This window comes from Macaca thibetana, chromosome 3 (genome assembly GCF_024542745.1).
Source record: "Macaca thibetana thibetana isolate TM-01 chromosome 3, ASM2454274v1, whole genome shotgun sequence".
Classification (NCBI taxonomy): Eukaryota; Metazoa; Chordata; class Mammalia; order Primates; family Cercopithecidae; genus Macaca; species Macaca thibetana.
In genome coordinates, this window is record NC_065580.1 from 26,029,728 (window position 1) to 26,054,103 (window position 24,376).

At 39.9% G+C, this 24,376-nt stretch overlaps 1 protein-coding gene and 1 non-coding gene across 6 annotated transcripts in view; one reads left to right on the plus strand and one right to left on the minus strand.

Annotated features, from left to right (window-relative positions):
- CHCHD3 (coiled-coil-helix-coiled-coil-helix domain containing 3) overlaps window positions 1-24,376 on the plus strand; it is a 1,241,194-nt gene that overhangs the window by 936,187 nt on the left and 280,631 nt on the right. For 4 of the 5 annotated variants that reach the window (XM_050782485.1, XM_050782483.1, XM_050782487.1 and 1 more), the window contains exons 1-2: window positions 4,119-4,479; window positions 15,772-15,859. In XM_050782485.1, coding sequence (XP_050638442.1) covers window positions 4,399-4,479; window positions 15,772-15,859 — 169 coding nt within the window. In that variant the 5' untranslated portion in view covers window positions 4,119-4,398. Of the gene's footprint in view, window positions 1-4,118; window positions 4,480-15,771; window positions 15,860-24,376 lie in introns of those variants that run through there. The other variant, XM_050782484.1, reaches the window with a different exon arrangement.
- Window positions 3,420-3,523, minus strand: LOC126951790 (U6 spliceosomal RNA). The gene has a single exon (XR_007724650.1). It is a non-coding gene; the product is annotated as a U6 spliceosomal RNA (small nuclear RNA).

Genomic DNA, 24,376 nt, shown 5'->3' on the forward strand with positions numbered 1-24,376 from the left:
CAGTTTCTTCTTCCACCTATCTTTAGTTTGCCATCATTCTTCATGGTACAGACTCAGTGTTATAACTTCTCTTATTGGTATCTTTTTGTATGCTCTGAATTTTCTAGTTTAAATTTGAGAAAGTGAATACAGAGACAGAGAAAAGGGAGAAAGACACAGAGAATCTGAGTAGCTCAAGTGTTAGCTATTATTTTTCTTAGGGCAAAGCTTTGCATTCTTTTCTCTTTTCTTTTTTTTTTTTTTTTTGAGATGGAGTCTCGCTCTGTCACCCAGGCTCGATTGCAGTGGCGCGATCTCAGCTCACAGCAAGCTGCGCCTCCCGGGTTCATGCCATTCTCCTGCCTTGGCCTCCAAAGTAGCTGGGACTACAGGCACCCGCCACCACGCCCGGCTAAGTTTTTGTATTTTTAGTAGAGACGAGGTTTCACCATGTTAGCCGAGATGGTCTCGATGTCCTGATCTCGTGATCCGCCTGCCTTGGCCTCCCAAGGTGCAGGGATTACAGGCATGAGACACCGCGCCCGGCCAAAGCTTTGCATTCTAGTTTATAGGTATCTGGCTAGTAAATGCTGCCTTTGGATTAGATGACCATTAATAAGCTGTAGCCAGAAAGAAAGGAGGTCACAGGTTCGGGTAGCTCAAGAAGGGATTGCATAGACATGACTGGCCTGGAAATTGACATGGATAGAACAATATTGGTAGAGAAGGCTTTTTTTTTTTTTTTTTTTTTTAAAGATTGCATTGAATTTTTTTTTTTAAACTCAGAAGGCATCTTTGTAATGTTGGTTAAAATGCATTAGGATGTCTAAAATATTTTTGGATTGTCTGTTTGATAAGACCACTTATATGTTTTTGTATCATAAACAGTGAAGGCACTCACCTATCTTCTCATGCTTAGTATTCATCATCTTTAATATATTTGGTTGAAAGAATTCTATTTAATATTCTAAGGAGATAAATATATTTAAGACAACTAGTGGTTCCTTCATCTCTCTATTCTCTCCAAGAAACACTTTCTTTGTACTTGGTTATTTTGGCAAGTGCTTGTTGAGCATATATTTTATATGGAACCTCCGATATGCCCTATATATTGGGGTAATAAGTGAGAGTGTGTTTGTGGAGGGGAGGGTCCCCCAAAAATGAAAGTCATAATTCCTGGGAGCTCTAGTTCCCAGTAGAAGAAAGAGTTAGGCTGGGCATGGTGGCACATGCCTGTAATCCCAGCACTTTGGGAGGCTGAGGCAGGAAGGTTGCTTGAGTTCAGGAGTTTGAGACCAGCCTGGGCAACATAGTGAGACTGCAGCCAAGTGTGATGGCACACACCTGTAGTCACAGCTACTGGGGAGGCTGAACTGGGAGGGATTGCTTGAACCTGGGAGGTTGAGGCTGCAGTAAGTGGTGCTTGGGTCACTGCACTCTAGCCTAGGCAACAGAGCAAGACCCTCTCTCAAAAAAACCCAAACAACAACAACAAAACAAACAAACAAACAAAAAGAAACTTGAGAACAAGTACGAAGTAGCACGTAGTCTCATAACTGCAAAGTAACATAGTAAAATTTGAAAATAATATAATGATGAGATGTAATCAACACTCTGCTACTGACCAGGGATATAGAGATTAAAAAGACATAGTTTCTGCTCTAAAGATTCATACAGTAAGGTTGGGCGCGGTAGCTCACGCCTGTAATCCCAGCACTTTGGGAGGCTGAGGCGAGCAGATCACAAGATCAGGAGATCGAGACTGTCCTGGCCAACATGGTGAAACCCTGTCTCTACTAAAAATACAAAAAAAATTAGCTGGGCGTGATGACACGCGCCTATAGTCCCAGCTACTCCGGAGGTTGAGGCAGGAGAATCGCTTGAACCTGGGAGGCGGAGGTTGTAGTGAGCCGAGATTGTGCCACTGAACTCCAGTCTGGCGACAGAATGAGACTCTATCTCAGGAAAAAAAAAAAAAAAAAGATTAATACAGTACTAGATCAGCACATAATTGGATTCATACAGTAACAGATCAGCACATAATTGAAGCTCAAAAATGTGACTCCACTGTAGATGTCTTTGGCGTAAGAGAATGCCACAGTGTGTTGTGGCCCACTGCTTTCAATGTTGAGAGGGGTTAATAGAAGAACAGTACCATCATTAACCTGATTTCTACTGAGAATCATCTGCCTCTGTAAAACTAAGGTCATATGGCTAAACTTATATGTAACAGTGTGTTTAGCAAAAAATAAATATGTAAATGGATAACCTAATAACTACGTACTGGTCTTGTAGAGGTGAAATGTTGAACTATTAATAGAAACTTTCCACAACAGATCATCTCAACTTTTCTGACGTAGTTTTAATTCCTCCACTAATTTATGCTGTCTTTGTCAATCACTTACTTTTCTCTGCCTAACTCTATTATGGCCTAACTTATGTAACTGAACTAGTAATAGGAGACACAAAAGTGGAAAGTAAATCCTCTGCATATTTGGTGCAAATAATTTATTCTCTGAAGAAATGTATTTTCTCATTGGTTTGAAAACCACAGCACTTACAATTTTACTTTACAAAAAGAAAAAAAATACAGATACATAGTTCATGAGATAAGGGACAAGGACCAAACATACGTTCACTTTTTTTATTTTATGGCTACGACTAAAATGTCACCATTCATGTACTGCATAACAGTGTTTCAGTGAAAGAAAAACCTCATTTCTGACGGCAGAATCGTAAGATTATAACGGAGCTGGAAAATTCCTGTCGCCTAGTATTTACTACACTATGCTTTTTATCATTAGGTTAAAGTGCATTCTTTCTACTTATTAAAAAAAAGTTAACTGTAAAACAGCCTCAGGCAGGTCCTTCAGGAGGTATTACAGAAGGTGCTGTTATCACAGGAGATAGCTCCATACGTGTTATTGCCTCTGAAGACCTTTCAGTGGGACAAGATGTGAAGGTAGAAGACAGTGATACTGATGATCCTGACCCTGTGTAGGTCTCGGCTAATGCGTGTGTTTTGGTCTTAATTTTTAACAAAAATGTTTAAAAAGTAAAAAAAAATTTCAAAAATAGAAAAAAGCTTATAGAATAAGTATATAAAGAAAGAAATATTTTTGTGCAGCTATATAGTGTCTTTGTGTTTTAAGCTGTTACTAAAGAGTCAAAAAGTCACCAAAACGAGAAGTTTATAAATTTAAGAAGTTCCAGTAAGCTAAGGTTATTCTTGAAGAATGAAAATATTTGAAAATAAATTTAGCGTTGCCTAAGTGTACAGTGTTGATAAAAGGTACAGTACTGTATAGCCATGTCCCAGGCCTTCACATTCAACTCACCACTCACTCACTGACTCACCCAGGGCAACTTCCAGTCCTGTAAGCTCCATTCATGGTAAGTGCCCTATAGAAGAGTACCATTTTTTATCTTTGATTTTTTTTTTTTAAATGAACTGCTTTAGAAATTCATGTGTCATCCTTGCTCTGGGGCCATGCTAATCTCTGTATTGTTCAAACTGTCCTAGATGTGTTGCCAAAGCGAGCACTTTTACACTGTTTTTTACTGTACCTTTCCTATGTTTAGATGTATTTGGATACACAAATACCACTACAGTATTTACTACAGTAACATGCTGCACATCTTTGTAGCCTAGGAGCAATAGGTTACACCAAGTAGCCCAGGTGTGTAGAAGGCTACACCATCTGGGTTTGTGTAAGTACACTCTATGATGTTTGCACAACCACAGACTTCACAAAGTCACCTGACGAGGCATTTCTCAGAAGTAGTCTTCATTAAGCGACCCCATGACTGTAATGAAATGCTAAGTTTTGAGCCAGGAATTTGTGTATAGAACACTAGGAATGGCTTAATTAGGATCATGCATCTTTCTCATTAAACTGTGAGTCCCTTTGAAAGACAGATTATGTCTCTGAATTCAGTGGCCTAAATTTCTAGAATTATGTCTTCCAAAAGTTGCCCAGTTAGGCGTCTGGGGAGTCAAAACCACAACTCCCAGAATGCCGTGCTCCCTTAGCGCGCTCAGGCGCGGGGAGAGAATGTCCCACCACCCATCGCGCCAGATCGGGACCACAGTTCCCACTACACCTAGGGACTCCGGGGAAAGCTTATCAAACACCACCTGTTGCCATAGCATCCGGGTCGGGTGAACCAATCCGGGCGCCCTCGCCGAACAGAGGCGGGCAGTTCGCATCTCCGACCAACCTGAGGTGTCTTTGTTGTGGCGCGTGACCGGAGGAGGCGGGAGCTCAGGACCGGCGCCTTCTCCTTGCTTCTGGGGTCGTGGCCTTGCTCCCGCTGTGCGGGAAAAGAATCCAGGCCCTTCCACGCGCGTGTGGGCGCGGGGGCCCCGAAGTGCTCGTGGTTCCGCGCTAGGTCTCCGCTGGGTCAGGAACCGGAGCCATGGGTGGGACCACCAGCACCCGCCGGGTCACCTTCGAGGCGGACGAGAATGAGAACATCACCGTGGTGAAGGGCATCCGGGTGAGTGCCCGTGGACGGGCGGAGGGCCAGTGCTCGGACTCGGACCCCAAAGCCCCATCTTCCCCGGACCTGCTCAGCCTGGTTTCTCCCGTCCCGGCCCCTAGTGTTGTACGGCCAGAAGGCCAGATGTCTGGGAAGAAGCCCAGAGTTTCAAGACGTGGGACATTCATTCAGAGATAGTTGCTGGTTGTGTGCCAAGTGCTAGGCACTGCTGGGGCGGGCGGGGAATGCCAGGTTGAATTATACCCTGCAAGGGCTCACGGTCTACTCGTAACTGTACTGCTCACTTGTTGCAGGACCGTATTTGAAACTCAGTGGCTCAGTGTACCTGTCTGTGAAATGGTTCTCCAAACTCTGCTTTCCCAGTGTTCACACCCTGTCTCCCAGGGTGAATTGGCATTTTAAGGATTGCCTTTGTTTTGTGTCATTTAGTGTTCTCCGTCTGATAACACCCCCTCCTCCCACCCGCACCCCACACCCTGTAATCCTCCCTCCCACCTCCACAGTCTTTTCTGGCCTGCCTGGGGTTGCTTCTGGCTTCTCCCTGCTTCACTTTCTCTGATATCTCCTCTTTCCCAGGCGCCTCCTCTGTGACCTGCTGCGCCGAAGTTTTGGACTAGGCCCAGTTGCTTCAGGACTAGTGTCTGCCAGTCTGATAGGGGCTGAGATAGGTTTGCAGTTTTTCAGACCAGTAGAAGTAATGTAGTCATTTCTGACCAGCGTTGCAGAGTACTTTTTTTTAATGCCCTTTGCATGCATCTGATACATAAACTGAAAACCTGGTTTTTCTCTAGGGTGTCAGTATACCAGCACTAACTTCATTAACACACTCTCCCCTGCGCCTGAATTTGGAGCCTCACATTTTTGGACGTATGATGCCTGAACCCAGTAAATAAAGCAATTTTGACTTCAGAAAGTTTTATAATAATTTATATATTTTTTTCTGTTATCAACCAGCGTAAATAAATTACATTTGTAAATTATTTTTAACAGTTGTTACCAGGAAATAAAACTTCTTAAATATTTAAAATGTTTTAAAACTTTTTCTTCTGAAACTATTACCTTGAGAATAATTTATTAAACTTTTCTTTATGGAAACTCAGACTGAACTCAGTTTTTGGTTTGTGACCAGTCTTTCTTTATATCATACTAATTAATGGTAGTACTACATTTTGTAATAAAATATCCGGGGCTGCATTCTTTGAGTTACTGTGGTTCAGTTAGTACTCTTTGGAGTAAAAAATTACTGTAAACTTTTAAGTTCTATGCAGAGATTTTAAGACTTGCCATTAGGCCTTCGGTATGCCACCCAGGGTGAAAAATAATTCAAAGACAAAGCAAAATAAGTTTTGGGTGAGAAGACATTGGTTAGAAAAAAATGTATAAATCCATATTCTTATGCTTTAGTACAGACACAGTGCTAACAGCAAACAAAATTGAAAGAATGTGGCCACAGCACAGAGATTCATATCAAACATTAGATAAGGTTGGATGGAATAACTGTGACAGCAGGGATATGTATTCTATTAAAATGGGAAAATTGTCTAAAAAACCTTTTTAAGATTTTTGTTTTTTAAAAAGAAATGTCCTTTGGTCATATAACTTGATAGCATTCTTCATTTGTTTTTCTTTCTCATATAGTACATTTTATCTGTATTGCTACAGTTCAGGCATGCTCATTTTGACCTCTGTGCTTTTCTTCAGAATATACCCTTCACCTGGAATGCCCTTGCGCTGGTCTCCATTGCTTCAAATCTCCTTTTACATGAATGTTTTGCAATCTCCCTGAGCTTCAGTTTTCTCATCTGCAAAATAATGGGACTGAGTACATCTCTCAGATCTCTGTTGTTTTCCAGTCCTGAAATCCTGTGAGTCTGGTGGCACTGTAAGTTTCTTGTAGCCATACTTAGCCTGTTGCAGTTTCCTGTAGAAGTGACATCCATTGAAGTATTGGGTACACAGAGGTCATTCTGATTTCTTTGAGCTCATGATAGAAAGAGTGTCAACTTATAATTAAACAGACAGTTTAAATCTCAGGTTAGATATTTATTACTTAACTTCATTGCCTGTGTGGGTTTTGTCTTGGTCTTTTGTAAATGTTTTCAGTTGATCTTAGTATTTTTCTTGGCTTGAGTTAAGCAGACATCCGTTTAAATCGCAGGTTAGGTATTTATTAGCCTGTGGCCTTTGACAACTGACTTCTCGAATTATTTCCTTATGCATAAAGGGTAATACCATCACTTCCCTTGACTGGTTGTAAGAAGATGAGGTAAGGTATGTAAAGCACCTGGCACATTGTAGGTTTTCATTAAAAAGGCAGCCATTATTATGATAGGGTTCCTTTCACACGCAAAGTTATAAGAGTCTTTGAAAATGCTGTGCCGTGTAGTGGAAAGAGCATGTGCCTTGGAACCAAGCAGACCTGAGTTGGATTCTGTCTCTGCCTCTCACTAGCCCTGTGGCTCTGGACAAGTCACTTTTCATCGTGTTTCCGTATTTAGTATTTCTGGATAAAGCAGCCTACTTTGAGAATTTGACATAATGTGTATCTAGCACAGTGTCTAGTACTTTGACAGTGTTTGCACTTGTGAGTAGTAGCTGTTATTAGAGCTGTTCAAAAGAATGGACACGTGAACTTATGTGAACTTCAAATTTAAAAAAAAATAAGAGCATGTTGTGCCCCAACAGGTGTACCTAAAAGGGTATGGACTGGGAAATGGGAGTCTTGCATTACGTCCTAATTGAGGGTGTTTTTTTGTCTAGGTCTGTTGTAGATGGTTTTTATTTCTTTATATTTTTCTTGGCTTTAAACAGTCACATTGTTTCCTTCTGAGACTTGGGGAAGGATAAGAAACTGCATTCTCAGTATGTACATAAGTCATTGTTTTTAGCTTAGTTTGTTAGAACATGGTGCCGATGAGGCACCAAACTTCAGTTTTGAACTACAGTTGGGTTAGTTCAACTTGGCTGAAGAAAACTTTCCAACTTTGCCCAGTTGTCTAGCATTTATGTCATTGGTTGTAAGAAATGAACGTTTACCAAGCTTATTAATTCAACAGAGTCAGTCACTACTGGAAAACTAATTCTGTGTTCTGTTACACCGTTAAAGATAGTACAGATGGTCTCCTATTAGGATGGTTCGACTTAGAATTTTTTGACAGTGGTGTGGAAGTGACAAGCGTTCAGTAAACTCAGCTTCTGGCATTACCTTCAGCAAAATCCATTGTAAACCAAGGAGCGTCTATAATTTCATCTTCATTTTTTTTTTTTTTTCATATAATGACTTGGGTTCATTCCCTTAATACAAATATGTTGGCATTTATGAGCTTTCTTTGAGTTGGAGTCTCCCTGTGTTGCCCAAGCTGGTCTCAACTCCTGGGCTCAAGTTATCCTCCTGCCCCACTCTCTGGGACTACAGGCATGTGCCGCTCCACCAGGCTCAGTCATCACTTACCTTAATGTATAAAGAATAACATTTAGTGAACAACATAAGGCTTTTGGTAACTATGCTGAATATTTATTTATTTGAGATGAGTCTTGCTCTGTCGCCCAGGCTGGAGGGCAGTGGCACGATCTCAGCTCACTGCAACCTCCGCCTCCTGGGTTCAAGTGATTCCCCTACTTCAGCCTCCTGATTAGCCGGGATTACAGGCATGTGCCACCATGCCCTGCTAACTTTTTTGTATGTTTAGTAGAGGGGGGTTTCACCATGTTGGCCGGGCTGGTCTCAAACTCCTGACCTCAAGTGATCTGGCCACTTTGGCCTCCCAAAGTGCTGGGATTACAGCTGTGAGCCTCTACACCTGGCTGAATTTATTAATAGATTGTGTTTCTCTATATTGTTGAGGTCCTTAATTATCTATGAAAGGACCTACTTCAAATTTTAAGTTTAAAGTTTCTTCTCACCTACCAGGTGTTATTTTTCATGGTATTTGTAGGGTCTTGTTTTTTCCCTTTATCCTTAGCAACTGATAGCTTTTCTTTCCTCTTCCGTAAAAATAACCTGTATTTTTGTGCCTGATTCCAACTTTGAATCTGAAACTACTCATATGGATTGGATGAAAGGTCAGTCTTTTGCCTTGCCCTCTTCCCAAGGCTAAACGAAATTCCTAGAGATGGAAAGACGAAGCATTTTCATTACTCGTATTACATGTGGTTGATAGGATTTTTGTGGGCACCTGCCGTGCCTGCTTGGAAAGTGTGCTTACAACTCAATCTTTCGCAAGTTTATCTGAAACATCAAAGCTGTGAGTGAACTCTTCTAGAGCAAATGTCAACTTCAGTGAGTATCATTTTCAAAGATATATTTATGCTTTCCAGACATAAACGAATGTCAGCAGCTGGGCCTTAAAGTTGCAAGCTGAAATTAACAGGAGCCAGTTATGGCAGTATGGATACTTAATATGGAACATAACTCATGCTTTGGGAAGTGTTGGCAGTTGAGAGACTGTAAATGAAGAGATTACTTAATATGGGGTATTATTGAGGATTCTGAAGAGTATGTTATCAGAGACTACAAATTGGGTCAGCCATTGGGAGTGTTGAGGAATATTGTATAAATAATTTAGTTAAGTAGTAGATGATTCGTTTCTTTCAGCTTTAGATTCTATGAAGTTTTTGGGCTGAGTACCATCTTAAGTTGTCTAGGATTTTATAAAGGTAGAGATAATGGTTTCTACTAATGACAAATGTAAAGAAACACAAACCTAAGCTAAGAATTACATATTTCATATATATCTATGAACATGTGTATGGGTTCCCTCTCCTCCTTTCCCTTAAGTAACTATTTGGGAGTAATTTCTCCCACATAATAGTAGCAGTTTTTGGAGCCTATGTCTTAAAAAGGTAATTGTAAAGCAAACTAATACAGAAAATGACTTATGCTAAGTGGAAGGAGGATCAAGAGAGAAAAATGGGTCTGAGTTCTTGAATCAATTTGCTAGGACATATCTGGAAGAAGATAAGAGAAACTTCTGGAGGCAGGAAGCTGATTTGTTTGTCTCATGTGGCTCGTAACTTTACCTCTTAGAAGGGCCACTGGAGAGTTCCTCTTTTTTTACTCTCTTCCCTGGGAGTAGAAATACTTTCTGTTTGTCCATCTCACCCAATCTCCTGTTTCTGAGAAAATTCTGTCTTCTGGATTGGTGGGTGGTGTTTCTGGCATGAATTTTGGATAAGACCAAACAAGTTGGGTAGGAAGAGATGAGTGGGAAGACTGTAGGAGATGACACTTGCCCTTTCCCCCTCTGTGGAGCACGTTGGTGTGGTGAGTACTACAAATTTAAACTTGGCAAGCTCTGTTTGCCTAAATTTGTCTTTAGGAGCAGTAGAGAATAGGGTGGACAGTCAAGTTCAGTGGGCTGAATATCGGCAGATGTGCTTCTCTTGGTTGCCTCTTATATTAGAATGGTGGTTCTTTTAGTTTGTAGAGCACTGTGGATCTGTGAGCTGTGGATTCTGGCCAGAACCATGCAATAAACCGACAATTTTGCATACAGTTGAGTAATTGATCCACGGACTACTCAGTCTGTGGACCTCAGGGTGTAGTTCCCAGTGTCAATGTGTGTGGGGGTTATGTTATTTCACTATTCTTTGCTACAAATAATTTCTGTAAATTGCCCTTGGTATTTGCCTTGATGCAGATTCCAGAGATGTCTGGAAAGCAAGTATAATAGGTATAGGTTATTATATAGGAAAAGGCTTTTTCTAAAACAAGTGCCCTGTTCAGGAAAAGATGTGTTTCCTGAAGATACTTTTTTTTTTTTTTTTTTTTTTGAGACAGAATCTCGCTCTGTTGCCCAGGCTGGAGCGCAGTGGTGCAATCTTGGCTCACTGCAACCTCCGCCTCTTGGGTTCAAGGGATTTTCCTGCCTCAGCTTCCCAAGTAGCTGGGACTACAGGCGCGTGCCACCATGCCTGGCTAATTTTTTGTATTTTTAGTAGAGACGGAGTTTTACCATGTTAGCCAGGATGGCCTCGATCTCCTGACCTCATGATCTGCCTGCCTCGGCCTCCCAAAGTACTGGGATTACAGGCGTGAGCCACCGCACCCAACTGCAAGTTACTTCTTACACAGAGGCTGCCATTGCAGAAGCTTATGTTGTACCATCAACCCCCATTTTGGGTCATTTTTCATCACAAAGATGAGTTGTTCTACAGCTACAGATTGTGTGTATAACCCGGGTCAGCATCTCTAAAGCTTGTCAGCTGCTTCACGAGTGAGTACCCCTGTTCACAGAGGAGATGAGGTGAGTGTGCAGGTCTGAACTTACTACTGCAACGGGAAGGTCAGCTCAGAGAGCATTGACTTTGAATACAGATGATAACACAGCAAGACTATTGCCTCATAACTACATTGCTGTGAGCAGACTGGGAATAGGGTAATAGTGCTTGGAGCTGGCAGAGGTGCAACTGTAGATGGCCATGGGTGCTGCTTTGGAAGGGCCTAAGGATACAGTTGTTGAATGATTGTAAGAACAAGAGAAAGGTGGACTCTCAATAAGGCAACCCTACAGTATGTTTATGAAGCCTACAGTAGGTTTAGTGTATACTCCTTTGGCGCATGCTTATAAATTGACTGAACAATAACCAAACACCCCACTGGGAAATGTTTTGAATTGATGTGAGAATTTGACATTAAGTAGCAACTTGGGACATCAGAGAAGCCTCAAAAAGAAAAAAAAGTTAACAAGAAATTAGTGATTAGGTTGAAAGAGACATTCTACTTCCACTACCCAGAGAACATAGATAGAGAAAAATGAGCACCTTCTCCACCCATACCAGGACTTAGGCAGCTGCTGCCTGCAATAGCTATAGGCCTAGTCCTCATGCACCTTACAGAGGAGGAGTCAGTACAAGCTCAGACCTAGTTGATAAGAATGAACCAAAATGAAATAAAAAGTCCCTGTGGCTGGAGCTATATGGGTAATAGCTGTAGCAAATATTTGTGTAGTCAATTATAGTTTATGGTGCAAAAGACTAAAATCCCTCCACAAAAATCTCTCGGGATAAATATTTTCACTTTTTCAGATGAAAATAGTAACTTTTCAGATGAAAGCTTATTGCTAACACTTGATTTTTGAGATTTATATATATTATATATCAGTTAAAATAGCTTTAAGATTCTAAAAATGAAAGCTCATTTTTTTCTCTTTAAGAGGAAGTGATATATTTTTATTACATGCATGGGATTGAAGGAGTATGTTATTTAATAGTAGAGCATTGGACTAGAGATTGGGAATTACTGCTTCTGGTCTTGATGCTGCCAGTAACTGAATGTTACTCAGGGTCTCTTTTTTTTTCAAGTGTAAATTGAGTCAGTCTTAGAGGGATTTTCCTAGGATGTATCTCAGCTTCGCACATGAGTTTCAGCAACATACCCAGTGGCTGTCAGTTGTTGGAAAGATGCAGCTGGCCCTGGCATTTTCAAATAGAAAGTCTTTGTGTCTTCCCAGAAGGGAGTTGTAGTTTTTTCCTTCAAAGAGCACACACAGCATTTGATCTGTAGCCTTTCTCTTTTCCATCTCACTTCCATTCTTGTTTGGGCCCTGAGATAGAAGTAACAGTTCAGGTATAGGCTATTTAGTTTATTGATGTATGACAGGGCCTTGATTAGTACCTGGCCTGGGAGACATCTGTTGAATGAATGACTTAGTATATAGGAGCTTGCAGTCTAGTGGAAAGGCAGAAAGGTGAATGTGGAAAGGCTAATACCTGTTCTTTCATTGAGACTGTATTGGAAGTTTGAGAAAGGAACAGTGGGTACAAGGAATGGTAGCTTTAGGTAGGCAGGGTTGGGATGGAGTGGACAACTGGTTTGATCAGTGAAGGCTTGGATGTTTAGACTGGGTCTTGAAAGGTGACTCCCTCCCAAGGGGCCAGGAGAGAAGGCAATGTAGGCATGTGCAAAGGCAAGGAGATGGGTGTAGAACGGGATATGAAATATTAAGGAAAAAAAACTAGAATTTGAGGTTGGAGAGTTTGGCCATCACCAAATGATGAAGTCTTGAATGCTGTACAAAGAATTTGAATTTTTCTGTAAACAGACAGTAGCTATTGAAGAATTTGAAGTAGAGAGTTACCATCATCACATTTGCATTTTAGGCGGATGGTAGCAGGAATTAGGGCAGGAGAAATGGGATGAGAGAAGAGAGGAATTTATTAAATATTTAGGGATTGATGAAGTCATGGCTAAGAATGAGAGAGAAAGAAGAGTTGAGAACAAGCCCTATGTTCGAATTTAGGAAGCTGGGTGTTTGTGGTGTCATTAATGAGGTAAGGAAGGCAGGAGAAAGAAGAGATTTGTGGCAAACGTGAGTTCAATTTTGGACACTGGGTATGAGCTGCTTCTGGATTGCCGGAAGGAAGTTTTCATTAGACAGTTCATTGTGGAGACCGGGCTTCTGGGATATAGGTCTCAAGCTCGAGCGAATGCATTTATTAATGGAATTTATTAGTTTATCAACAGCAGTTAGAAATCAAGAGATTGGATGAGAGTACCAGTACAAGAGCACATAGAATAAGAAGAGAATAAGGGCAAAAGACAGAATGTTGGGCCCTTCAGCATTGAAGTGTACGCAGGAGAGGGGAAGCTGCAAAAGAGATAAGATGTGGCCAGAGTCCTCGGAGAACCAGGACAGCAGGATGTCAGAAAAGCCAAGGGAGGACTTTCCAGAAGAGGGGAATGGCCAGAGGTGTTAGATGTTAAAGGTAAGCCATATAAATAAGATGTTTTATAAATATGAAATACTTAATTACGTAAATATCAAAAGTTATTTATTTGGTCATTGGTGACTTCTACCAGAGGATGTTCACTGTTGCACTGAGGGTAAAAACCAGATAGTGGTGAGTTCAGGAAGTGGAAATGGGAAGAAGACCCTTGATACAGGAGGAGGATCACTCAGTTACTTGAAATGGAAATCCTGGGCTCTTCCTTGATGACTTCTGCTTTACTCCCACATCTACTCGGAGATTGGGTAGTGATGCTAAGGGATGTTTGAGTGGGATCTTGAGACTTAGACTTTTTGGGTTCGAATCCTTCCTCTGCTACTGATAAAGTATCTGATCCAGGGCCGGTTATTTAATCTGGCTGTGCTTCAGTTTTTTTGCCTGTAAAATAGAGATATAAAAATATCTATCTCATAGGCCTGTGAAGGAGTAAGTAAGTGAAGTGCCTAGCTTAGTGTAGCGCCTGGCACATAATAAGCACTCAGTGAATGTTAGTATTTTAAATCCTAAATACCTTTTAAGTGTGTTCTCCCTTGGATTACCATAATAGCTTTTTTTTTTTTTAAAGCTTATTAAATTACTGTAGAGTAATTTACATGCCATGAAATTCACCTATTTTAAGTTTACATTCCAACACTTTTTTTTTTTTTTTCTAGATAGGATCTTGCTCTGTTGCCCAAGCTGGAGCACAGTGAGTGTCATGATCACAGCTCATTGCAGCCTTGACCTCCTGGGCTCAAGCGATCCTCCCTCCTCAGCCTCCCAAGTAGCAATTCAACACTTGATAAATTTACTGAGTTGTGCAAACATCACTACAAGCCAATTTTAGAATATTTTTATCATCCCAATAAGATCTCTTGTGCCCATTTACAGTTAATCCCTATTCCCACCCCAGCTCTAGGCAACTACTTATCTCCTCTATAGGGATGCTTTTTCTGGGTGTTTCATGTATTTCATATAAATAGAATCATTCAATGTAGGCCCTTGTGTTTGCTTCTTTCACTTAGTTTAATGATTTTTGGGTCTATCTGTGCTGTAGCATATGTCAGAACTTCACTGCTCTTTACTGCTGAGTTGTGTTCTGTTGTATGGACATGTAAGATTTTGTTTATCCATTCACCGTAGATAGACATGTGTTTATTTCCACTCTTGCTCTTATGAATAATGCTGCTATGAACATTCCTGTGCAAGTCTTTGTGTGGACATATGCTTAATAGCTTCTTAATTGGTCCTTTAGCCTCCTTCAGGGATCCTGCTTCTGTTCTTGTCCCCCTCCAATCTGTTCTCTACACTGTAGCCAGAGTGATTTTCCTAAAGTGTTAATCTGATTGTGCCATTCCCGTGCTTCAAATCCTTCAGTAGTGCTCAGGTACCCTCAGGATCAAGTTCAAACCGTTTCAACTGAAGAGTTCACTAAGAATCCTCAAAATCGTGGAATCTATACCTTCCCTCCCCACCTTCTCTTTCACTATGCACCCTTCCACTTTCTTGCTTCAGCCATTTATTCATATTGTTTCGTTGATTCATTCAATTAACTAGGCTTAGTGAGGCTCTGGGAATATAGCGATACGACAGCCAAATCCATGCTTTCACGGAGCTTTCTTTCTAGTGAAAGGCAAATATCAGATAGTGGTAAGTGCTATAAAGAAAATAAAAAAGGATGACACGATAGTAACTGTGGGAATGATGACTCTCAAATCCGCAGGCCTGGGTGTTCCTCAGAGCCTCTGCTCTATTGCCAGCTGCCTACTTGATATCTCCACTTGTATGTCTGACGGTGGCAAATTCTGGTTTTCATCTGTACTTTAATGTGATTTTTCTCGCCCAGGAGCACTTTTATCCCACTGCATCTTTTCCTAACTTTTACGCATCCTTACCTTGTAAATCTTCCCTAATCCTCTGCTCCAGCCCTGTCTTCAAAGCCTGGCTACATGTGCTGCCCATTATGGTTTCTGTATACTTCCATTACATGCTGACTCACTCAGGTAGCAGTCTTCGTGTTATATTTAAATGCCTGCTGGTTGTTTATTCTATTATGCTTTAAGCACTTGATAATTTTGAATACTCAGAATCTAGCCTAGTTTCTGGCACATAGTCGATGCATCATGAAATCTGTTGAAAGAGCGATTGTATGTGGTTAGCTTTGAACGGGAGGGAGGGGAGGGGGAAGGAACACTTTCCTTTGGGACTAGAGGGAGAGGAGGAGCTAAGGCCCATTAATGCATAAATAAGTGTGTAGGATTAGGGAAGGAAAGTTGAAGTTTAGATAGCATACATTTCCTCAGAGATTACAATTTCATGCACAGTATAAAATGAACAGTGTAGTTATTTATAATGAACAATTAGCAGTGCATTAGAGAAAATAAAGGAGCAGTGCTGTGGGGTGCATCTTGAAATCTTAAAATTATTCTTCCTTCTGGTTTTATGGCTGTTAGATTTAGCCTAATTTCTTTAGGCCATTCGTCGTATGTATGGATATGGATGACTAAATTACTTGGATGTTACTGCATTGGTTTTCATTCTTGCTCTTTTATAATTGATTTTATTTTGATGTTGCTTTTCCAGCTTTCGGAAAATGTGATTGATCGAATGAAGGAATCCTCTCCATCTGGTTCGAAGTCTCAGCGGTATTCTGGTGCTTATGGTGCCTCAGGTATTGCTAAATTTTAATTTTAGAGTTTTTAGGAGAAAAATTATAAATGGAAAAAGTTGACTCAATAGTCAAGTTCTCTAGCATTCTGTCTTTCATTATTTGGATGTTTAGCTTTTTATAAGGAATATTAGAAGTCAATATCGGGGTTTTTTTAAAATGTTTTGTACTAACAATGAAACTATTTTCAAACAGTCTTTGAACATTTTGTTTTCTCTTCCCACTCCTGAATCCTCTACTAGGCTTTGGAAAATTACTTTATATCTTTTTGTATAAAATGGATTGCTTATAGGGATATTAGAGATTTAGGAATAAATATTTATTAAAAAAATTGAACTTAGAAAATATTGATTTGCTATTTTCAAATTGTGAAGTATTCCAAATGATTTTATTTTCTAATAAATTTCTTCTAAGTTTATAAAAGATTTAGTTTGTCGTAGTCAGTCTTAGTTATTGATGGAAATATGGTGGCAAATGGAATCCATAAAGAATTATTAAGCCTAATTTTATCTGTAGGTCCTGCTGATAAGAGACTTAATGCTGTTTCTTCTCCCTTTTCTCTCTCCTGCCACACTCATCTGTTTATCCAATATTTTACTAAGCACCAGCTATGTGTCCAGCACTGTTCTTGATACTGCCCAGTTGATGGATAGATATGCTATTTATTGTGAAATGGCAACAAGAAAATAATTGGGATAATTAATTTTGGATTAAGTGAGATTTTCCTGTACTTATCAGAAAGGAGAAATCTGTCTCTAGACTGTGAAATTGAGAAAGATGAGATCCTGCCCAAATGACATTCACTTGGGCCAGTTGTGACCCCCCCACCGCCTGCTTACTAATCGTTAAGTCAGTAAACATGAATTGAGCTTCTGATATGTTTAGAGGAGAGGGTACCAAGGTGAATAAGAAATAGTTCTTACCCCTTTGAAGCTTCTTGTTTAGTACTAGAGTTGAGGATTCACAGTTAATTAATGCTAGATAGAAAGTGAGCATGCCTGCCTTGTTAGAAACCCTTTTTTTGGCTTCTGGACCACACTCTTGGTTTTCCTTCCACCCTACTTGCAATCCTCAGTCCAGGGTTCTTTGCTGATTTCTACTAAGTAATCTTGTCCCAATGTACGGTTTTGAAATCTTTATCTAGATGCCTGTGACTCCCAAAATTATATCTCTAGCCCTGACCTTTCTCTGAAATTCCAGACATTATAATAGACAACTGCCTACTTGAAATCTCCCCTTACCGATTTCTCAACTTAACATATCCAAAATCAACCTTTATTTTCACCCCCAGACTTGCTTTTCTTCTCTGTCTTTCCCAGTAGATGGCACAGGTAGTCAAGCCCCTTCTTGGGGATTCATCCTTGTTTTCTTTTTTCCTTACTCCTTACATCAGACTGTTAGCTAGTCTTGTCAACTCCATTTCTAAAACATGTCTAAATATGTTCCTTTTGTATCCATCTCCTCTGCTATAGCTCCAATCCAGATAGATAACCACTATCTTCTGCAGAAGTCTCTTAACTGGCCCCCTGCTTCCACTCCTCCGCCCTGTGCTGTGCACACAGAAGTCCTCACAATCTATTGAAGAAAAGCAAATCAGGTCAAGTTGTGTCCCAGAGGTGGCTCTCCATGGTACATAGAATATAGTCTGAGCTGCTTCCCTGGGCTTCCATCATATATCATGACTGGTCCCTGTCTGCCTTCCAACATCATCACATTATTCATCATCTCCTATCACCCTTCCTCTACTTATTCACTGTGACTGCTATCTTCCCTAGAAGATAAGCTCCAGGGAACTTGTCCCTCATCTCTTTGTTCACAGCTGAATTCTCAGCTCCTAGGATAGTGTACCTGCTTCTTGGTAAGTGCTTATTGTTTGTTGAATTAATTTAAGGGCATTATCCATTTTAAAAGTAGCTACTTTTGTTCATTTTGGAGAGTTCTATACGTTTAATTCAGGTGACATTTATTGAATGTTTCTGTTATGCAAATAAGTAAGCCAGGTATTTTGAAAAGATGCAAAAATAGGAAAAAGTTCTTTTTTTGGCAGATAAACTACATATATAACAAGACTATAAGGGAGGTAGAAACATAGTATAAAAGAAACCTAGGAGATACTGAAATTAAGTTTATCAAATATTTTGGCTTAAGAAGATGCCTTGTCATGCAGAAACAAATGGCTGTCCAGTTTATTAAAATGCCCAACAACTGCACTTCCGGTCACTTGGGCCTTGCATATAAATACCATTGCGTACAGTGAGCACATCTCGCTGACGATAAATGTACCCTTGCTTCCTCCCCTTCCTCAAAATGGTGAATCTGTTCATATCTACATGTATGAACTTAAAATATGGAAAATGTTAAGGAAGCAAATGGTTTGTAACTTTGTAAGTACTTATGACGTGGTGTATCTTTTTGCTTATGAATATTCTATGCTATACCCATTGTTTCTGTAGTTTAATTAAAACATTTTCTTGGTGTTAAAAAAAGAATGATGATGTATGGATACATTTAAAATCGGAATTTGTTCTAAAGTATGATTCGTTGTAGGTAGATTTTTTTTCCTACCTCCTATATTAAGGAGTGAGGGTGATGATGATGATGATTCATTCAATATACTGAAGTAATGACAGATGACACTTAAACAAAATTTATTACGTGGTAGGTACTCTTCTAAATCCTGTGTATGTCTTATCTCATTTCATCGTTATAACCCTAGGAAGAAGGACCTGTGATAACCCATTTTACGTAGAAGGAAACTGACACTTGAAGTGATTAATTATTTTGCCCAAAGTCACACAGCTGGTGACCAGAGGAGATGAGAGTTACATTCAAGTTTGTCTGACTCCAGAGCAAATGCTGTTAACCACTTTGTCTTATTTTAATTTGAATGACATCTTGCTTTAGAAAGGATATGACAGAAACTAGTTGGAACAAAGGAGCTGCTTTTTAGTGATGTTCTGCTTGAATTAAGGAAAGAACCTGTTGTCTATAAGTGATTGTTGGTTGTTCTCAATTTTTTCCATATTGACTCTCAAATAGTGAGTGGAAGGAGAGAAAATGTTTTCTTTCTTGGGTTGTTTTGACACCTTGAGAGAGTGGGGATGGGTCAGGAGGTTTTCTGTGAGTTCTGTGGTGTGTCTGGCCCGAAGAGCATGACACCGATGTGAAGAGCTCTGGCTTTGCTGAGGGACCCATCCCTTCTCACTCCCCATTTGAAATGACTGATGAATTCTGTGGTCCATGACCAGCTGTGACCAGCCTGGGCACTGAAAGCTCTTAGAATGCCATCTTGTGGGCTGGGTTTGGTGGCTCATGCCTGTAATCCCATCACTTTGGGAGGTCGAAGTGGGCGGATCACCTGAGGTCAGGAGTTTGGGACCAGCCTGCCTAACATGGTGAATCCCTATCTCTACTAAAAATACAAAAAATAGCTGGGCGTGGTGGCACATGCCTGTAATCCCAGCTACTCGGGAGACAGGCATGAGAATCGATTGAATCTGGGAGGTGTAGGTTGCAGTGAGCCGAGATTGCTCCGTTGCACTTCAGCCTGGGCAACAGAGTGAGACTCCATCTCAAAAAAAAAAAAGTATGCCATCTTGTGTTTTAGTGGTCAGGCTAGAACTACACTCTCCAAATGGAAGCCACTAGTCACATGTGGCTCTTAAAAGTTAAGTGAAAATTAAGTCAATGATCAAATGAAAACTTCAGCTCCCAAGTTGCACTCATCACACTTTATGCTCAGTAACTGCATGTGGCTTGTGACTACCATATTGGACAGTGCAGATATAGGACATTTCTGTTATTGCAGACAGTTGTGTTGCATAGCTCTGATCTAGAATACACCAGTGCTTTTTATTTTCTGTCTGCACCATGATGTGAAAAGGACTCAACAAGGGTCATAGGACAGGTTCTTTGAGTACATGGTTTCTCTCACCCATTCCAACCTAACCCAAAAAAGAATTAAGATTTAGCATGCTATTTTGAAATGATCTTGCTTTAGGTTAAGAATGCAATTCGACTACGTGTAAATTAACAAAGATTTATTCTTCTTAGAATTAAAAAAATTGATTTATAAAAGCAGGAAGCCTGAAAATTTATGTTCTGTTCTGAGTTTGTCTCATTTAGGGGTTTTAGTTAGTACTCAATAATAGATTTCTTACGATTTAAAATTTAGATGTGTTATGAAATAATTTTTCAAGCCTACAAAAATGTATTGATAAAAGTGTCACTCGCCTTTTTTACATTTTTCAGTATGAAGTAAATTATATATTAAATGTGAGTTGAATTTTAAGTATTTATTACAAAGCCTTCTTTCTCACAGGACTCTTAGTCATACCAGCCCTAGGCTATTCGTATGTGTGAATATAGGGCAGTGTATTTGATGAACTGAGAGCCCTAGGATTTCTGTATATAGGAACTCAATTTTGTCATAAAAATAGTTTTGAGAATACATTTTATACTGTAAGAAGGTGGGTTCCTCTAAAGACTTTACTGAAACTTTTTTTCATAAAAAATATAATTTTTTTGCTAAACCTTGAACCAGATCAATGGCTCGTTGCAATAAGTATTTGCATGTAAAGCTGTTTGGGTAAAATAATACACTGTGTGACACACAGCAGATTGTAATGCCACTTTAATAAATGAATGTGCTCTAAAGAACTTAACTGTGTCCTTGCTGCCTCAAATTTTCTGCTGCGTTATCTCAACTATATTGGTTTGCTTTTACACCAGATAATTTTCTTCTTAGGCTGACATAAGGAGATGTCATTGCATGTAGTTATAAACTTACCTTTTCATTAACATCTTGCATCTTTTGATTTTAAAAAATCAATTTTGGGTATTGATTGTTTCCTTTCCAACCTGATCTTTTAGTTTTTTTGGCTTATAATGAGGTCAGACCTCTCATGGTTGACCCTACCGCTGAAGAAACTGTCCCCAAATCAATACGAAGAAACAGACAGGAAATGATATTAGGAGACATTTTGTTGTTTTCGTAAACTACTGGCAACCAGATAAAAATGATGAATCTGGAAAAAAACAAGACAAATGACCTAACTTTTATTATTGTCCTCACTGTAGAAGTTTCTCTAAATTTCTCGTCATTGTGAAAAATAACAAAGATTTGCCAGTTTGTGTTAAGTATATCACTGAGATCACTAAGTATTTGGCAGCCTTAACAAATTGCAGGAAACCAATTTGAGCAGGAAATAGCACAGCCTAAACTAAACAGCCAATTTTGGGAAATAGATTCATCTATAAGTTCTGTGTATTTTTCTCCCAGAATCTGGCCCTCCTAGTTATTTTAAAACAGCTCTTTAAGGCTCATTTAGAGATAACACTGTAGGGAGAGTTCAGAGAAAATAAGCTTATTCCTTTGACTCGAGTTACAAGAACTGAACATCTAGGTTTCCAACTTTTAATATGTGAAACTTTGTCGATGCCTGTGTCTCAATTCTGTACTTTTTTTGTGGGCCATAATGGATGATTTGCCTGACTGTTCCTAATGGTAAGAAACGTAATTGCTGTTGAATTAAAGGCATTAAATCTAATTCTCTAAGTCATCATATTCTGCTCTGAAAAAGAAATCTGCCAACAGTCTAGGGTTGAAGAACTTCATGGTTAGTCCCATTAGTCAACAAGTGGTAGCATTGCCACCATCTTTGACCTTCAAGGAATTACTAGTTTGGTCTAAGCATATTTAATGTTACAGTGTAGTGAATGAGTACTAGTTTAGTTGCCTTCTCTGTTAGAATGAATACGTGAGTGAGATAGAATGTATAAGAGGTGTGGAAAGTGCTTTAGAAATTCAGACAAAGAGCATCAGGAGCTTTGGCAGGCAGGCCTGGCGTCAGGGGAAGTGAACTTGAGCCAAACTTGAGGCTAAGGAGGATGGGAGGGGGGTTAGAGTAGAAGGTAATCCTGGTAGAGTTAGCACACAGACCAGATTAATTCAGATAAAGGTTTCTTGTAGGGTCTCATGGGTGGGTAGGTTGAAGTCAATCAGTTTAATTCTATCCTATAGGGCCTGGGCAGCTACGGAGGTGTTCCATCTCATTTTAGGATGCAAGACTGGAAAGTTACATTAGTTGTGCCTTCAGATATACCCAGATATTAGTAACATTTTTATTCTTAAAAATATAGTGCTGGTTTTCTTATTGATATTTTTATATCCAATAAACAAATCAGAGTGGTAAGAATATGTATTTTCTGTGATAGTACTAAATAAAGTCATTTTCATCTTCGGTTTAGTAAAGAAGCAGCCCCATAAGCATTTTTGTTTGACCGTAATTGGCCCTATTGCAAAAATAAATAAATAAACAAATAAATAAATAAAGTTGCCCTCAACTGCGTGAGACAGCGTGGCAGTCTAGGGTGTAACGGATGAGTTCTGAGCAGGGAAGGTGAATGAAGCAAGTGGATCCTTGGAAGGATAAGGTAAAGAAAGGATGTTAGTTGGAAACTAGCAATCAGGAAGGTCAGCTGCTGCCGGGTCTAGGAAGAGTGGCAGGGCAGAGGAGGACTTGGCTGGACATGGTAACTACGGCTCCATGGATGGGTAGTGGCAGTCCTGGACTCACGCTTCAGTACTTTCTCCCCAGGCCGAGGGCACCTTTTCTCTGTGCTACTTGATTCCTCTCTATGTTGGATTTATTTTTAAGAATCCAGAAAACCTTTAGGCTGACTTTATTTCAAAATTGAGAGGAGGGCATAGAAAACTTCCTTTCTTGTCATTAGCAATGTGGTTTGTATTCCGTGGTATTTTGGAATGGTCAAAAGGGAGTCACATGAAGAAAGTGCTTCAGTGGGAGAGGGAATGAACTAGAGATAAAGCTTGGTAGGTTCTGAAATGTCAGTGAGTCACACCTTCCGATCGTTTTCTGTGACTAGGAACTTCCGCCCATTGATTTCCTAGTTAATGGATTAACCACTGGCTTCAGCTGCTTTTTATTGTGTCTTCAGAGGTCCCTGCCCTTGTGACTGCAGCAGCATAATTTACTTTGCATTGGTGCTTCTAGGTGGTATGAAGTCAGGTGGGCTGGACACTCCCTACTTGCCCCTAAGTTACTAGAAAGAAGCAGCTGTTTTGTTAGGTATGTTGTATAATGTAGATTAGAAATATAGTAATGTCGTAGAGTCACAGTACTCAGGAGCTGGAAATTAACTCAGGAGTTACGACCCAGTAATTTCAATGACAGCAGGGAAAAAAGATGCTGTTTTAAAGAAGCTCCCCAGTTTTGCTGCCGTAGATCCTGGGCACTAACTTTAAATGCAATTACGGGCTGGTGGATTGTATTTTCTCACAGAACAAGTGTTGTTACTTGGCATAACCAAGCAAATCATGGGTGTCATCAAAACTATATTAAGAAAACTAGGTAAAACAGTGATATAAATTTTGTAATCACGCTTCAAGATTTATAAAATAAAATACGGCATTGGTTATTCAAGCAAAACTAATAGAATATAAAGCATAGGACATATACATGGAAATACTATTTTTGATTTACATTTCATACATTTGTTGTAAACAATATTAACAATATTTTTGCCTTTCTTGTAATTTGACAGACTTGAGAGCATCATCTGGATGGCCCATATCTCTTGTAATAAGTTGTCCAAGGGAGTTTCAAGTGTGCATTTTCCTATTGCAAGCAGAGAGATTCAAAATCAATCCATTGACTTTCCAGCTGTCAGCCAAATAGTAGGTTATTGTTGATGATGATGATGTTTTCCCTTGTTAAGAAAAAAAAAAAAATTCTAAAAAGTAAGGTCTGATCCAGCATTTCACTTCTTCCCTTTACCCTCTTCTGCCTGCCTGGTTTATTCAGAGTCACTCCTATAGTGCTCTGTATTAGGCCAAATCAGTGCTACCAGGGAACAGTAAGTGCTGTTAAGTCCCCCTTTTAAACCTTCTCTGCCCCCAGGGCTACTTGACACTTTGTTGACAGCTGTCACTGTACTTGAGTGTTCCTTGAAAAGCCTGGGGAACCCATGTGGATCATTATAGTAAGGATCTCCATGTCACCCAATTGCTATGGCATGCTTATGACAATATTCTGGTTCTGTATGCCCTGCTTCCCCTGAATGAGCGGTTAATTGAAATATGGGTTTTAATTAGCCAGCATCAAATGATTGGAGCTTGAAATTACTTTCAGTTCCAGGGTAGTCATGATAACTCACATTACTATAAAGATACAAGGTGTTTGGAACATCTCACAGCTTGCATGGCAGGCAAGTACACGGCTGCCAGCAATCAGCTCCTGTGTACTCACTGTGTTGGCAGGACTTCTTTCCTTTGTCAGCTGAGTGAGTGCTGCTGCTTTCTTCCTCACTTTGTGCACTTGCACCTTGCTCTTTTCTCTTATGGCTTTTTTTTTTTTTTTTGCTTGTCCACACCCATCATTGCTATAGTCCTGCAAGGGTCACTCGCAGACCTTGTCTGTATTTGATGAGCAGTACAGCCTTGCTCTGCATTTCCCATTTTATGATGTTAAGTTTTTCAGTTTCTTCCATCCCTGGCGT